Source organism: Manduca sexta, chromosome 15 (assembly GCF_014839805.1).
Source record: "Manduca sexta isolate Smith_Timp_Sample1 chromosome 15, JHU_Msex_v1.0, whole genome shotgun sequence".
Classification (NCBI taxonomy): domain Eukaryota; kingdom Metazoa; phylum Arthropoda; class Insecta; order Lepidoptera; family Sphingidae; genus Manduca; species Manduca sexta.
The window spans coordinates 902,417-919,274 of NC_051129.1; the positions used below are offsets into that span (position 1 = coordinate 902,417).

The 16,858-nt window shown below is 36.1% G+C and overlaps 1 protein-coding gene across 2 annotated transcripts in view; it reads left to right on the top strand.

The window, feature by feature from the left end:
- Positions 1-4,527: 4,527 nt before the first annotated feature.
- LOC115447805 (netrin-B) overlaps positions 4,528-16,858 on the top strand; it is a 198,211-nt gene continuing 185,880 nt past the window's right edge. For both annotated transcript variants that reach the window (XM_030175044.2, XM_030175042.2), the window contains exon 1: positions 4,528-5,633. In XM_030175044.2, coding sequence (XP_030030904.1) covers positions 4,610-5,633 — 1,024 coding nt within the window. In that variant the 5' untranslated portion in view covers positions 4,528-4,609. The remainder of the gene's footprint in view (positions 5,634-16,858) is intronic.

Consider the following 16,858-nt stretch of genomic DNA (forward strand, 5'->3'; position numbering starts at 1 on the left):
TGGTTTTTTAGAGGAATTTTTACGATAACTTTTTGTGAGCGTTTAATGTTATGTTAAGATGAATGGAATGTGGTTGTTTGTGACTTCATTTAAGGTATTTGGGTTTGAGACTAGATGGACTAAGAAGAGTGTAACTGATGTGTTATTTAAAAATGTATCATAAAATTATCATATGCTGAAATTTTAATATATTGGCTATGGATTTAAAATGAGAATTCACCTCGTTGGATCAATCAATGGTCTCTAAGGAAGTGATCAACGATTTTAATAATTATGCATTGAACTAAAATGATAATTATCAAAATTTGTACGTGTAATTTAATAGGGTCCGTTCAAGTTAGTCAGTTGACCCTAAGCTTAGCGTACCATTGGAAACATTTGCAATACAATTTCTGAGATTATCTCATACAAACTTTACCTCTACATTAGTATGAATTAATAAATACTAAACACTTATTTCCGAGAGCGTACATGTTTGACGACGGCCGCAATTTGACATGCCCTAATTTGGCTCCGATAATTTGATTAAAAAATATATTGAACATAAAATTAGTAATGATATACCTCTATTACTGGGGAATTTGTTAATTCTTTATATAGCTTTAGGTATTTAATGATAAACAGGCTTTTTTCAAAGTAGGATTTGTGTTATAGTGATTTATAAATCAGTAGACTGTTCAGTTTAAACAAACTGGTTAAGTAGTTAAAGAACTAGTCGTTAAGTAGTTTTTAATTTTACAAAGTAGGTTTCTTACATGTGGATGTACTTCTGGATAGGCATCTCTGTATTGCCTATGCCTAAGCCACGCAGCACACTACTGCTTTGTTTGGTCATTATGTACCTAATACAGCTGGACGGTTTCGATACAGGTTTAACTATTATGTTCAGCTAAACTCTAGAACTGTTTATCTATACATACTGTTATAAAAAGTAAGAAGGAAAATGGATGGGAGCGAATCTATACTATTATATTAAGATGAAGAGTTTGTTTGTTTGTTTGTATGAGCTAATTGTAGGAAATAGTAAACCGATTTGTATTTTTTATCACTAATAGGAAGATACATTATCCTGAATGCTATAGGCTACTTTTTATTGTGCAAAAATATCCAGCGGGAGTTTTAATCCAGGAAAAGTTTCAAACTATAACAAATAAAATCATGGAAAGGAATAAACCGCTCACGAAGTAATAATTATAAAATGCAAAAAAAAAAGCTTCGCTCTGTATAAATGATTTGATATTAACATAAAAGCGGTTGTTATTACAAGTTCCGTGTGTTAGACAATGGCCCTTAGAATTAGCGGGAATGAACGAGTGGCCTAATTAAAATCGGAAGGGGTGGGGGCAAGTAGAGCGAGACGATATCCTCTATAGTCTATGGTAGACTACACTACTAATTATGTACACATTGCAGGTTGATTGTTTTATAAGTAATTTCCATGTTAATTTAATGTTACGGAAATTAATAAAGATATTCAACATTATGAACCTGTAACAATAACTTATAGATATTTTGTGTATAATAAGGGCTTTGACCAGGGTACATATGTTTTAAAAAAGTGGCGTATAAAATTATCAAATCAGGAAAACTGAGTATAGAAGTAGGGCTATGTGGTTTTGATTTGCAGTTTAAATGGTTATACACGGAAGCATAGTGGCTACTATCATGTGAATAACCTCGTTCTCTCATCGTTTAGTCTTTTATAAATCTTATTTCTGACTGATCTTATCAACGGGAAAATATTAGATTGTTAGACATCTTTGTTTAGTCGAACTGCAGACCGAGTTTGGATTTCACACTGAAAGACCACGTTATAACACAAACAAATTTTTCTTCTGTAAATTACAGTGCTTTATCCCGGGAGAGGTTTTCCACGCGAAGAGACCGGTGAACAATATTTATAAATTGTTCATAAAAAATAAAATTGTTATGTAGCAGGCAGTACAGTTAGTAGACCTACCATATCCTCATGGTTCCACTGCGTCTAAACAACCACCGTATAATATAGCTGTCATAGTAAATAAAATTTTCTTTTACGACCTTTTTACGGCGAATACTATAACATAAAACGGGAGCCCTAAAGCTGGGAGCTATGGGGTACATTTCAAATTAGGGCTTGGGTATATGGACGATTTTTTGCGAAATTGAGACACGTCTACGATTATTTTCTGTTTACTTGAGAGTTGAGACTGTAATGTACAATTATTTGTTTGTTGTTCTGAGTGCTTAGGTGTAGACTTTCATTTTTTATCAGTTATGTTTCAAGAACTATTTCCCTATAATTAGTCGAAGACGATGTATGATGCTTGGAATAGTGTTTATGTTTGTGTGCATTTTTTTCTGATGTATATACATATTATAATGTAGTTTAACTATGCAATTGGACTGTTTCATTTTCTTAGGTTATTACAGTAAAATAATGATCAAATTAATATAATCGTTGTATGCCTATATGCAAATAGATCACCAGAGATTCGTACTACCAAGATATTCACAACCTAAGTGCGATTGTAGAGACGCAACAATAAAGTCGCCCGTGTGCCGCAAGCCTTACTCAGAGTCGACAGGTAGTCACGTGGTACGCGCAATGGGTGCGTACCGTGGAGTGGCTCGCATTCTTTCACCAAATAAAAGCCAACAGTCTGGAGTTAAGGGCTGCGTCGTGCGAGCGACTTGTTCATAATGCGCTGATAATAATAACCGTTATTCATCCCCTGTTTTAATTGGGGATAATTGTGGCGTGATGTACGTTTTTGTTTGGATTTAAGTTAAATTTTATCGGAAATAGAGACGCATCGTAATTGTATGGTGTTTAGTTCCAATCAATATTTTTTGAGAACGACATAAATATAACTGAAATAAAAGCTAAAGTCTTAGCTATGTCCACATTTCTATATTCCGAAGATTTGAATAGTGATGTTAATGTTTATTTGTGATAGCCGCCATAGGAACATGCGTTCGTTTAGCAATCTCTTTCTTAAAGCGTCCTCCTCGTAGCTCTGATTTTGCTCACTTTTCCTTCGCTATGCAATCCTCTGAAGCGCCCTCCCGCTCGAAATAAGGATGTCCCCTGCACGGCAGAGTTTAAAATGAGTTGGGTAATAGTGAATTCATTTATATATATGGTTACTTATATATTATAGGTATATATACATTTGTTGTATCTATACTGTAATTATCTTTTTTATTATTATACCTACTCCAGCCTCTGCCTTTAGTACCATAAGATTGATTGGTGAGAGAATGCCCTTGGTATTAAGTCTTCCTGTATACCATCTAAATAAATAAACAATTATAAGTGATCGGTTGCATTTATTATAAGAGAAGTAACTTCTTGTCATTTTTTGGTTTAAATTTACAATCAGCAATGACTTCCTACTCTAATATTTACAAAGCACCGAGCTATGATCCGTCGTGTTAATGTATTTTTTATTGGCAATGGTGGTCATCTGCCATCATGTTACCCATTCGTAATCTTTAAAAAAATCTATACGTTAGATATTGCCCACGGAACCATACGTGTAAGACTTAATTAACTCACTATAACAGTCGTATTGTTGACTTTTCTAGGATATAAAGTAGTCTATGCGCTAAATAAGGACGTGGTATTACTATGGTAGACATGCATTCAGTGATTTTACAGCTAACTTGTATGAAAAATTCAATATATTTTTTTAAAATTATAATATTAGTTACATTACTATCTATCCTATTAACTCCTGTTCCCTTAACAGCTTTACCTCATCTCTATTTGTCATTCCCGTCTCGGACTTTCATAAATATTATTTGTCTTCGTAAGCCTGTGCAATTATGAATAAATATGTATTCTTATTTTACTGCGCTCGGTGGCCATTAGAAAACAATATTTTGTACTGAGCTGCTTATGAGCAGTTATTCCAGTTTATGATGATTACACCAAGTTTTAGTTTCTGGAACTGGTTCTAGGTTTTATTTTGGACGAATTAAAAAATATTGGTGAAGGTATCGATTTAAAAAGAACATGAGTTACCAATTTGTGTTAAATAAAAATTAATTTTATATTTATTAATTAATTGTCTTTATCGTAATTTGTACATAAATCTATCTTATCAAATCCTTTTCTTAATTCTATTTTATAATAAATTATTGACTGATTGGTAATTATTCTGGGTAAATTTTAATTAAAATAATCTGACTTAAGTAAAAGATGACAAAACAGTTTCGATATGTTGTTATTGGACATTTTAGTTTTTATTAAACATAAAATAATTATAATAAGAACAAAGTAGTATAAACTGTAGTTCCGTGAGCAGAGCAGCGGCCGTCACCCGTCATTCGTCCGCGACCGCGCATAAAAATAAATTATCATTTACATCAACACAATCACGCAGTATTATTAAACACCCGACTTTCACTAATAACGTGTAGAAAAAAACGTCTCGCACGGCACAAAAGCTCGTAAGCTCGTAAGCTCCGCTCCCCGAGTGAGTCCCCGCCGCGCCGAGCGAGTGCCGACCGGGCGAGTGGCGGCTCTGGCGGGCAGTCGTGTCGCGGCATCCGAGCGGCGCGCACGTGTCACTCGAGTCCCCGCCCGCCGCAAACTTTACGCGAGTGAGTGTAGTGAGTGAGCATGAGCTTAGTGCTGGTTGCCGTGCTGGCGGCCGTGGCGCTCGCCTCGGCAGCCTCCCCGCCCGACCCCTGCTACGAGGACGCCCGTCCGCGCCGCTGCATCCCGGACTTCGTCAACGCCGCCTTCGGAGCTGCTGTTGTAGCTTCTTCCGCGTGTGGAAGACGCGGCCCGGAGAAGCTGTGCGACCCACCTCTCGACCAGGCCCCAGAGAATGCTTGTCGAGTGTGTGATGCTGCGAGATCCGACCGACGGCACCCCTCGACTCATCTTACTGATCTGAACAACCCCAATGACATAACTTGCTGGCGATCAGCTTCCCTTCCACCAGCATCCTACGATTCACCTCCTGATAATGTGTCCTTAACCCTGTCCCTTGGGAAAAAGTACGAGTTGACATACATCAGCCTCCAGTTCTGCCCGAAGGCGGCGCGGCCGGACTCTGTCGCGATATACAAGAGCGCCGACTACGGCGTCACGTGGCAGCCCTTTCAGTTCTACTCTAGCCAATGTAGAAGGGTTTATGGGCGGCCCAATAAGGCGACCGTGACGGCGGCGAACGAACAAGAAGCGCGATGTTCCGACAGCCATAGATCATCAGGCGAGAACTCGAACGGCGCGAGACTTGCGTTCAGCACTCTAGAGGGTAGACCGAGCGCCGCCAACTTCGACCTGTCGCCGGTGCTGCAGGACTGGGTAACGGCAACCGACGTGCGTGTCGTGTTCAACCGGCTGCACATGGTGAACGAGGGCGACGAGGTGGACAGCAAGAAGCAGGCCGCGCCCGGCACGCAGCACTACGCGGTGTCTGATTTTGCCGTCGGCGGGCGATGCAAGTGCAACGGGCATGCCTCTCGGTGTATCCCGATGAAGGAGGGCGAGACTTCCACCGGCGCCCCGGGCGTGCAGCAGCTGGCGTGCGACTGCAGACACAATACGGCCGGCCGGGACTGCGAGAGGTGCAAGCCGTTCCACTTCGACCGGCCGTGGGGCCGCGCCACCGCCCGCGACGCCAACGAATGCAAAGGTCAGCGATTCCCATTCAGTTGCATTGTTCCTTCTTTTATTTTTGATTTGTATATTTATGAGTTTAGAAACCGCTTTTTAGTTTGGATTCTTAAGTTTGGGTATTTCTCGTTTATACGTCTTATAATGTTTTGAGTTTACAATTTCAAAATCATGAACATTTGCCTGTCTACACAAACTAATGACAAATACTACGGGAGTCATTACATTTTAGGAACTATAAATCATAAATTAAAAATTCCTTAAGGGATAGAATTTTTTTTACGGGAAACCCCCTTAAAGAATTAACACAGGGTTTAAAAAGATAATCATTCCACAAACCGGCAAAGACGCATTTAAACTAGTATTTAAATACCAAAATATTGTGTCTATAACATAAAGACTGCACTAATAATAACGGCAGAAACAAAGTTGCAACCAGAAATGACACTAAGGAGCATATTAGGAATCTACAATACCGGTTCAGCCCGCCAGCGTAGGAAACTTAAAATATCCACTTTTTAAATATTTAAAGTGAAATAGGCAATCACTGTGAACATGTTACGTTCGAGTTTATAGCCTACAATTTCCTGATAGTGAAGTAATAGTATAGTTAACTCGAGATGAACTGCGGAGGGCATGTTGCTCCTTTTTAGAAACGATCGCCCATTTAGGAAGGTTTTTATTTGTTTATTGTACTATTGTAGTATAATTTAGCTATAAATACTACTGGTATACAGCACGTTATAAACAATAAGAACGCAATAAAAGCGATATACATTCTTAGTATGTTTTATAAGTTCACACCGTTATACCTGAAGAGTTAAGCAGCGGTGTAACTGGCAGTTCATAATACATATTATGATTAAGTTAGTGTCGAAATGTAACAGATGAGCCTGTTATTATATTATAGAGCTCACACTTTAATTCCGAGACGTTTTTTTAGGATCGTAAACTCACATGGTTTTATTTCTCGACCTGAGCGTCGAACCCGGAAACTCACGGTTCACGGCCATGAGCGCTAAAAAAATGACGCGAGAAATTTTAGTAACATTCAATGTTTGGGGAACAGAAATATAGATTAGGAAAGGGGAGAAATTAATTGAGCTCCTAGCAATTTTATTGAACGTGCGGAACTCAACAGCGCAGCTGCTATTTTACGCCGATACTCTGTGAACTATGGTATCAAGCCAGTCGAGCTGGTATGTTGACAAAACTGTCTATAGCTTAACTCCATCACTCCCTAATCAAACGGGAGATCCAATCACACCTTCCTCTTCCTTATTCCATATTACTTTAGAACCGTCATCGTATCTATAATACTACTAATATTTAGGGCATCTGATCACTTATCAGGTGACCCATTTAGCCGTTCACCGACTAAAAAACAGTCCCTCATGACTTGCGTCCATCAAGTTTTATCCCATCTTCCGTCCACTCGTCCCAATCACGACTCGATATCACGACTCCGAACTAGAATATAAAATGGTTATTTTATAGCGCGTATATTAATTATCGCTTCGATATTAATGTTATTCAGAAAGTGTTTTGGTGTTTATTTAATGATCGAACGTGATGGAAATAATTGGCGAATTGATTTGATTGATTTTGGATGTTTTTTGGAAATAACTCAGGTTAATGGTCTTAGAATAACGGTATGTAATGTTAAAATAATAACTCTTAATGTTCTTTAGTCCTGAAATAGAAAAATAGAATTGTGTCGTAATTATCGAAATTTGGTTTCACAGACCTCAAACCCAAGGAATATGTTGCTAATCTTTAAAACCTTTTTTTTTCATGCTCAATTCCATTCCTCTTCACAAATCGATATCGTGCTTACAGCTCACAAGTGGACACGATTACTAATCATCATAAATCAGGCGATCGCTTACTTGTTTAACTATAAAACAACTCGATTAGTATAAGAAACGATAGTCAGAAATCACGCCTAGGCCCTCAGGAACCAAAACTCAATTTACAAAGGCTAATTTTGAAAACATGTATATTGTTAGAGCAATCATTGACAATGTATTTGTACAGGGCGGGTTGTTTGAAGGGTTGTTCACGCTAATACAATGAGGGGAGGTGAGAGTTCATCCGATACCGAACTCAATTTGATATGACGGGACACAATGCTGTGATGGCTTTATCAGTACGTGGAATTTTACTATAGTTTTGTTAATCCGAATTATAGAAACGACGAAAATACATTAATTTGTTTTGCGTTATATGCAAATTTCACGTGAAAATGGGATTAAAAAAGCGTATAATATTTTGATAAAGGTTATGGATTATCTGAGTGCCAAATTGTAACCTGAACAGTTCAACGCTTTATGCGAAATACTACTAACAAATATTTTAACATTTGGATCTACCTCTTTAAATCTTATATCTAATGGAGCACCTTTTCATACCGTTTCTTGAGTTTGTTATTAGATAATTATAATGAATATGCCAACATATGAAAACTTATATTTTAGAATATAGTTTGATAGGAAACATTTAATGCTCGCACATACATGTTCTCAACTAAGACACGTTAGAAACTTCGCTTCCGCTTTCCGATACAAAATTGCCTCGGGGCACTTATCTCGAAACTTAGATTCACTCCCGCTATTTAATTAACTTGAGTTTAAAGCGCTTTTGATAATATTATGGTGCGTTCATAAAAAAATTAATCGATTTTTTGCTGAATTAGTTCAAACCTATAACATACGTAATATGTAGTAGATTACTAGTCAATTTCATATACCATACGAGCTGTAGTTAGACAACGTTAGAGGTAAAATTAGACAGTTTTTGATATAGTTATTTATAGTTGTTTTATTACTCATATTATGGAAGTGTCACATTGTAACCAGCTTTGTATTCATAATGAATGGCTCAACTGCTTCAGACAACAATTTTCATATTTAGTTATTCGGTTTCTAACCATCAGTAAGGGTCTAAATTCATAAGTAAATGTCCTAGCTTTATTATATAGATTTTTACCTAATGGCATCTCGTCACAACTCACAAGGCAGTGCGTATTAGCTACATTAAAAACAGATTACGTTCTTAATTCAAAAATCTTCGCTGTCAATATCACTTTTGCCCCCTGCAAAACCGGTACGCCTTCGAAGCACATCCTTCAATCGAGAGAGAGTACAAAGTAATTGATATTAAATTTTTACTGTAGAAATTTATCATGGGGTAATAAAAGTCAATTATGGTATAGTAACGTACTAAAGGCAATAAATCAATTTGTTAAATAGCTGTTATCTAGACGCGGCACGCTTGTCTATGGTTTACTTAATGAATTATGCAATGAGAACGGTTTTTATCTCTATTAAATTGTTTATGGTTTTTGTGGTTTGCTTTTTGCTTTCCTTGCGTTTGATGCTGAGTAATGGGATCCCCTGCTGATAAGGCAAAGGAGAATCTGTTTGCATTTTTATGATGTTTAATTCGTGCTATTTATCTTAACCAAAATGTTATTTTTGATTTGTTTAATAACCGATAATATTATATATTAAAGCTTACGCCTATACTTTTTAAGGGTAAGGCAATTTACTACCCTAGGCTACCTACATCGCTACATAGCCACAAATTTAATTCTAGGGAAGCCAGAAGCAGGTCTCCTTCATGCGATAAGAGCTTCATAAAGATTTCATTACTTGTGGTGGCATACAAATAACTGACCTGATAATCGTAGTTGTATATTAATATTGTGAGTTATCTTTAATCCTGTCGTCACAAAGTATAGTGACATTGTGCCTAGTGCTCCATGGCTTTCGAAATCGCATAAAATACAATCGTAAAATCAAACATTTAAATGTACAATTTACGACAACGTCTTATTTTCGTGTTCACGTTTCGGTGGCACTTAGAAAATATTTCCATAAACACTATTATCTATGGTGTTGCCTTTTGGATCACAATGCGGAGTTAACAAACTCGGCGATAATAAGCGCACGCCCACGCAGCGCCATCTATGATTTGTGGCGGCAATCTCGTATTACCATAAATTACAAACTATACTTTTCAAAGACGTCTCAAGGGCTCTTTTTTAATTTACTATTATTATATCTCGCCTATATTATTGGTTTAGTATGTATTTGGTTTTTATGCGGTTGTTAAAGTATTTTTAAGGGTTTTATCGTTTGGAATTTCGTGGGAATATTATTGATTTTTTTATGGTAGTGGTCAGTTGTCTGTTTGCTTATTCTGTTTATGGAATTTCAATAAAGCATAGTAGAAGCAGGTGTGAATAATAAATAATTTGTATATGAGACCAGTTTTTAATGACTACTAAAATAGAATTTATGGAGTAGAGATGACAGACGAAATTTCGCAATAACAATAAATACGGTAAACACAGGCTTCATAATAATAATTTAACACAACTTTTATATTGAGTGATCGGAAATATTGCTTTTCTTATGTCTTTAATCATGTTAGTAAAACCCACATTAAGTGTTGCCCGACCTGTAATTTGAACCTTAAGACTCCCTCTTCAAACCCCGTGTACGTTATCACCAAGAAAACAATTCATTTACATACTACAAGCATTATTTTCTAGATTCATACTGAAATAGAAAGTGGAGAAGGGATTCTGAGTGTCCTTCATAAGCTAAAAGTTTTTGCTCGCCGCTCCGGCCGTGCGAAAAGCATAACCCGAAATTCAAGTCCTGGTATATATTTTCCCACTATAAAATAACGATGAAAGCTTATGTTTTCCCCAGGGGTTCAAGCTATTTTCATACCAATTTTCACCGAAATCGGTTCAATTTTATAGCCGCGAAAACGTTACATACAGACGGAGATATTTTCGCATTTGTAATATAAAATATGGATAAAATTTTGAAAATATTTGAGAACTAACTAAAATATACTCACCTTAATTTAATCTCCAAAACTAGTTCATTTAAAGCTATATTTCTCCAACAAAAACAGGAAAAACAGACACCAGTAATATGATCTTGATCTTTGTCGAGATAAAACAGTTTTATTACATATATTTTGGTGTTAAATCGTGTGTTTTGTCTGTGTGTGGAGATTTATTTTATCGCTGCCCGTGCCCCAGGGCGGCTGATTGATGACGCCAGAGTTTAAGGGCTGCTTGTAGTGTTGATCTCTAGGGAGTTCAGCGATTGTGTTAATATACTCAAGACATACATGCTTCTCACGCTAACAAATATACATCTTATATCGCAGCAATAAGAATTAATATGATAGACTCGATCTATTATACTCTATATCTTGTTTTCATATAGTTTAGTAACCGCCATTTTGTCACTGCGCTACTGAAGCACTTTTTTATATGGAAGTAATTGTCATTCTGTCTTTGGGCCGTTTTTCGTCAACTCATCTAAATGATGACATAATCATAGAACGACTCTTCATTTATGTTTCGTAATTTTAGTAGTGTTTATATTGTGTTACAGTTGTGAAGTAACTTTCCTATTGCTTTATTATGATACAAACGTCTTTAAATTCCTATTTCTTCGGTTTTAGTCGTATAGTTAGTGGGTGGTGATGGGAATCGTCATTTGCTTTAACAATCCGCTATAAAAATGTTGAATCTATCATTTTCTCCATGAAACTATCGACACACCTTTGTATGTAAATGAAATTCTTACATTTAACGCGTTGTTTAATGTGATAGCATCCTTTAGTTTAGTTTACGAGTTGAGGAAACGATAAAAATGATGTGTTATGTTGTCACTGTTTAGTTTACTCACAATAAAACCAGTTCTAGGAATATCGGAGGAACTATCTTTTGAAGATAAAGGTGAGGATATGATAGTGTTTTTATATATTGAATGAGGAGAGCGTATTGTGTGATAAGCCCCACGCCTGGCCATAAACAATATCTATAATAGAACTTTAAATATTAAGTGCCGTGCCCTTCTTTGCTCGTAATCTTGAGATTGTTTCCTTAATACAATACTTAGGACATGAGTCAATACTATATTAAATTACAGTTTTATTAATACGCGCTCATAAATAATAAATAATACTAAATTTTAATTATAAACGACTTCAACATACATCATAGCGCTCACCATCGCGAATCACTGATGTTATGGCGAGTATCACCTGATGATACATTAGATTCTTCACAGCGAGTGCATGCTCCGAAGCGAATCAAAAAGGCTTGTGAAACATTATTTGAATATAGAAAACTTTGAGTTTTTGTTTGAATGTTGAGGCATTCATATATAAAGACCAGTATAAACAATACTGGCTACAACATGTAGTTCGACGGTCTCGGTGGTATAGTTGTATTGCGACAATTCACACCGCTCTGAAGTCTATAGAGTTCGTCTCAGATGAATAATCAATAGAGAACATACACCACAAGTCCCAGGTTCGGATCCCTAGCAAAATGATATTGGATGTTTATCTGTTCAGTATCAGTCTAAAGGTGACCTACAAGAGACGTAACATTTAGTTGGATACTGTATCTTATAATTTTGAAGGATTTTTGATTATGAAATGCATGATGCTATAAAATTTGTTGGTATGAATGTGCCAGAGGTTTTATAGCCGGAAGAATATAGAATATTTGTGTTTATTTATTTATTTATTTATTTGAACAGCCAACAAAACATACACTATACATAGTTTTTTTTTAAGAATTCGGTAAGTAATTGCTGCAGTGCTGTTTCAATTAAAGGCTGTCACAGCATGAACATATTAAATACATAACAATAAACAATTGGCTGCACCATAAGTGCAGTATATTGTAAATATAAGACTGAATATAAAACTAAATTTAGGTTTCAACAAGCGAGTTCAATATTTTCTTTTTGAAGATAGGAAGCGAGTCGTTAAATATGTCAATACAATCAGATTTTTCTACAATTCGGTTATATAATCGGGATAAGCGAGGGACAGGCGAGTGGCTACCAAGGTTAGTTCGGCTGAATCTACAATTAAATAAGGGACGTGGATATCTAGGGATTTTTGTAGGTACATTAAGAGAGAATTTATTGAGAAGAGGTGGACAATCTATATCACCGTTGACTATTTTTTTTTTATTTATGTGTTAATTTCTTTCCTATATACATTTACTTTAGTTTGGTGGTAGCCTTTATGGGCTATCACTGGGACGTCTCGAACATATTTGAATGAATTTTGTAGTATTATTTCCTGGAAATAAATCCTTGCCATTGGAGTGAATCAATATTTAGTACGTTTTATACTCACAAGCAGCGAATGTGTTTATATAGAATCTAACTTCCTCGTAGTTCTTAATTCGTTTACTTGCATTTAATAACGATATGTGATATATTCATTTATTTCCAATAAAAATTCAACACCAACTACATATTTATAAAGATTTGTTTCAAAGCATTTATAAAGGTTATAAAAACTACTTAACATTGTAGGTAAGACCATATTTGAGCAAAACCGCACCAGTTCAGTATCAACACTTTCATGAGACCATTCTGGGAACAAAAAACAGATAAGCTTTACACAACTAAATGTTTGTAGTTATCTAGACTTGGCTCGGAGTCAACTGCCGTCTGTTTGGGACACTTCGTTTTGTACAATTGGCTTTTGATTTAAATAAGTTGTGTTTAGTCTACTATATCGTTAATTACTTGTATAAGACGGGTTTGAAACAAATGGCATGATGAGGAGTTAATATAATAATAGTCATACTTTTTTATTACTACACTGACTATAACTGAATTCCGGAATGAGCAGGTTGGTTGATGGTAAGATGATAAACAATGGCATGACGCGCGAGAAATTTAGATTAAATCACATTGCCCATTTCATTCATGGTGTTTTAACCACTACTCAGTTAAAATAGAGTTTTCATGGCAAAATAACCTTACTTCATCTGATGGTAAGTGGAATGAGGTCCAATAGAATTTTCACTGACGAGAGATAACCCCTCAGCAGTCGACACAATTATGCCGGCCTGTTGGAACCGAATTTGCATATTGGATGGCGGCAGAAATGCAAACTATTGTAATTGCTCTGAAAAACTCTCACATAAATGACGACCACGTAGTAAAATGCAATTCGACATTATTGATATGATTATTAGTTTATTTACTTTGCAAATAATAAAAGCACATGCCTGTATATCTGAACAAGTCACAACGAAATAAGAAGTCCCACGGTCGGTACAGATTATTTTCATCTTAATTCTGATAATGCGATCCATTATAATCCCGTATTTATTTTACTTATATAAAATCCACAAGGCGTGAGACAAAAGTTTCTCTACCGATTATCCTAATTTGAAAACTTGTCTATAAAATATTGGTTTTGTTCAAAATCAATTCATTTATACAAATTTCTATTCATCAAGAAAGTATTTAGTCACGGTTGTTGTCAAAATTGCTATCAAGCCATAACAGAATGACCGTAGGCGGAATATCACCCAAGAATGGCCATAAGCCATCAAATATTAATGGATGAAAATTGATAGCTTAGACAAGGCCAGCAAATGGCAGTGATGACCCAACTTAATAGTAACGACATATATTATTTAGGTATATATTGACAAATTGCGGGTCTCTAGTCCGAATAGCAATCCATCAAAATATACCTATTTTTAATTTGTTTTGAAATATAATATCAAAAGATTTTTAAATCGTAGTTTTTAAGCCCTAGATATGTGCATCAAATGAACTGATGTGCATAGGTCAGCTGAGTTGTTGAAACGCTAAAAATAGCAAATTACTTGAATAAGAATACAAACAAGCCAATTCCTAAACAAATTCTACGCACGGACAATAAGAAACATGAACGCCACTATTTCAATTTGAAGTCGTAGTACCTACTCAAAAATCTTTAAAAATGGCGCGCGCACGGTAGAATGTGATAGTGTATAGTAAAGGTCCGTATATAGTGCTTTACAAAAAAATTATTGGTGTTACTACTATATTATGAGAAGGCCCGATATCTTACTGCTTATCTTACTTTTATCTGACTTTTTTTAAACTTAATTTAGGAGCTTGGTCATAATTTCACGAACTTGTCACTCCATGTACGACTAATATAAATGCGCTAGTTTATAAAAATGTTTAGACGTTTGTGTTTTTGGATATTTTATAGAGGTAAACGCAGATACAGCTCAACTGAATTTGATGAATTTTATGAACGATTATAATAAACGATCCTAATTTTAATATTTGATCCCGAGTACTAAGCTATCATAAGTCATTTGTAAGCAAGTCAAAGATAATGTTATTCTCATCCATTAATTTCCGCGATAGATCTAAAAAACGGTGGCGTAGTTGTAGTACGGTACATCATGCTGAGGTCTCGGGTTCGATCTCCGGGACAAGAAAAGTGATAATTTGTTTTTCTACTCAGTATTAGCCCGGAGTCTGGAATATGTGCTAGATATGGCGATAGGTTCGCCCCCTATCATAATATCGGACGTTATATATACAGCTGAAAGTGGGTGCATGAGTTACGCCTTTTTAACCCTTCTTTTTAGCCTAGTTGGGTGTGGAACGGACTGCCGAGATGAATGTCCGCAGGTTCAAATCCCAAGGGCACACACCTCTGACTTTTCTAAAAAATCATGTGTGTATTCTTTGTGAATTTATCGTTCGCTCTAACGGTGAAGGAAAACATCGTGAGGAAACCTGCACATCTGAGAAGTTCTCTATAGGAATTTCGAAGGTGTGTGAAGTCTACCAATCCGCACTAGGCCAGCGTGGTGGACTAAGGCCTAATCCCTCTCAGTAGTAGAGGAGGCCCGTGCTCAGCAGTGGGCAAGTATATAATACAGGGCTGATATTGTTATTATTATAATAACCCTTCGGGGATAAAAGGTGTTAGTGTGTGTATTCAATCTAAAAAAGCGACTGACATCGTTTATTCAAATTGGCGTTTAGTTGCGTAAAAAATCATGATATGCCTAGCATAATAACACTTATTACTTCTGGATATAAATGAAATTTACATAAATATAGGACGGCGTGTGGTGTGTCCACGTTGACAGTTAAATACTGCGCGCCATTCACTTGTGATAAATGACATTTTAACGTCAGTGTGTACATTTAGTGTCAGTAGTGTCATTAGTGATCTGGGTTGTAAGGTTGTAGGGTTTCTGTATTTAAGAGCTAAGGGCCTGTCCTATATGTTTATTGCTGTCGTTTGTATTGAAAATGGCGGATTGCGTTATTATTTTTAATTACTGTGAGGTAGAACATTTAAATTTTGCACATTACCCCAGTTCTGTACAGATGCTACGAATCTATAAGCTATGTTCAAACCTGTTTTGAATTAAGCTGTATTCATTTCTTTAAAATTAATGCTAAAAAAAAAATGAAAATATATGAAAAATAAAAATGAAGAATAATATTTATAACGTACAGTCAACCTTATTTTACTATCACAATGAGCGTAACACTAAAACAGCTAATAGAATTGCAACATGACTGCAATTAAACGCTGTCGCAGTTGTGAACTACAAAGACAAACAAACGCTGTGCACATGCACAGCGAAAAGCTACTGTTTACACTCACTCGGACTGCGCTGTCTTTTTAAATTAAATATGGCAGTGGAAATAGTTTAGGGTCCAAAGTAAAATAGAAGCTAGTGCTAGCGTTAGTTGCAGTCATACGCTAACGAACTTTTTGTATGCGTATTTGACGGCATATTTACAATATGTAGTAATATTTTAAAATTCAATGATTTCGTTTGCGCGAACCAGGATAGACCCAGTATTTAGTTTTGTCGTCGAAGTATTGATATTCCAGATATAAGTCATATGCGCCTATTTACGAAAGAACCTATAAAGAAACATTACAGAATACTTTAAAAGATGGCTCAAATCCCGGCAAAAAGAAGCATGCTCTGACAGCAACTAAACTATCATGTCAATATGGCGGAACACTTCTAACCTCAAAAATATTTAACGTCGCAGAAATAATGTACGGCCCTCAGAAGCCATAACTTATCTATTTGTTTGCACAACTGACGTGCCATCACAAAGAAAATTGAGTCTCTCCTTTTGTGTTTAATGTTTACAAATCTATCAACATCGACCGTAATTAATTAAAACTCTAACAATTCGAAATAAGGTTGAAGTTGCATCGGCAAGTTCGTGATTAGGCGGAAAAGTGTAATTTTTTGTTGTTTCAATCCATTGTGCCAAGATAATTTATGTTGTATGACATGTTTGGACCGCCCACGTAGATTGACGTCGTGATGGACCGTAGCGAATCGTATTTGTTCTATATTAACATTAATACCCAACAGCATGATGCCACACTGGTATCTCA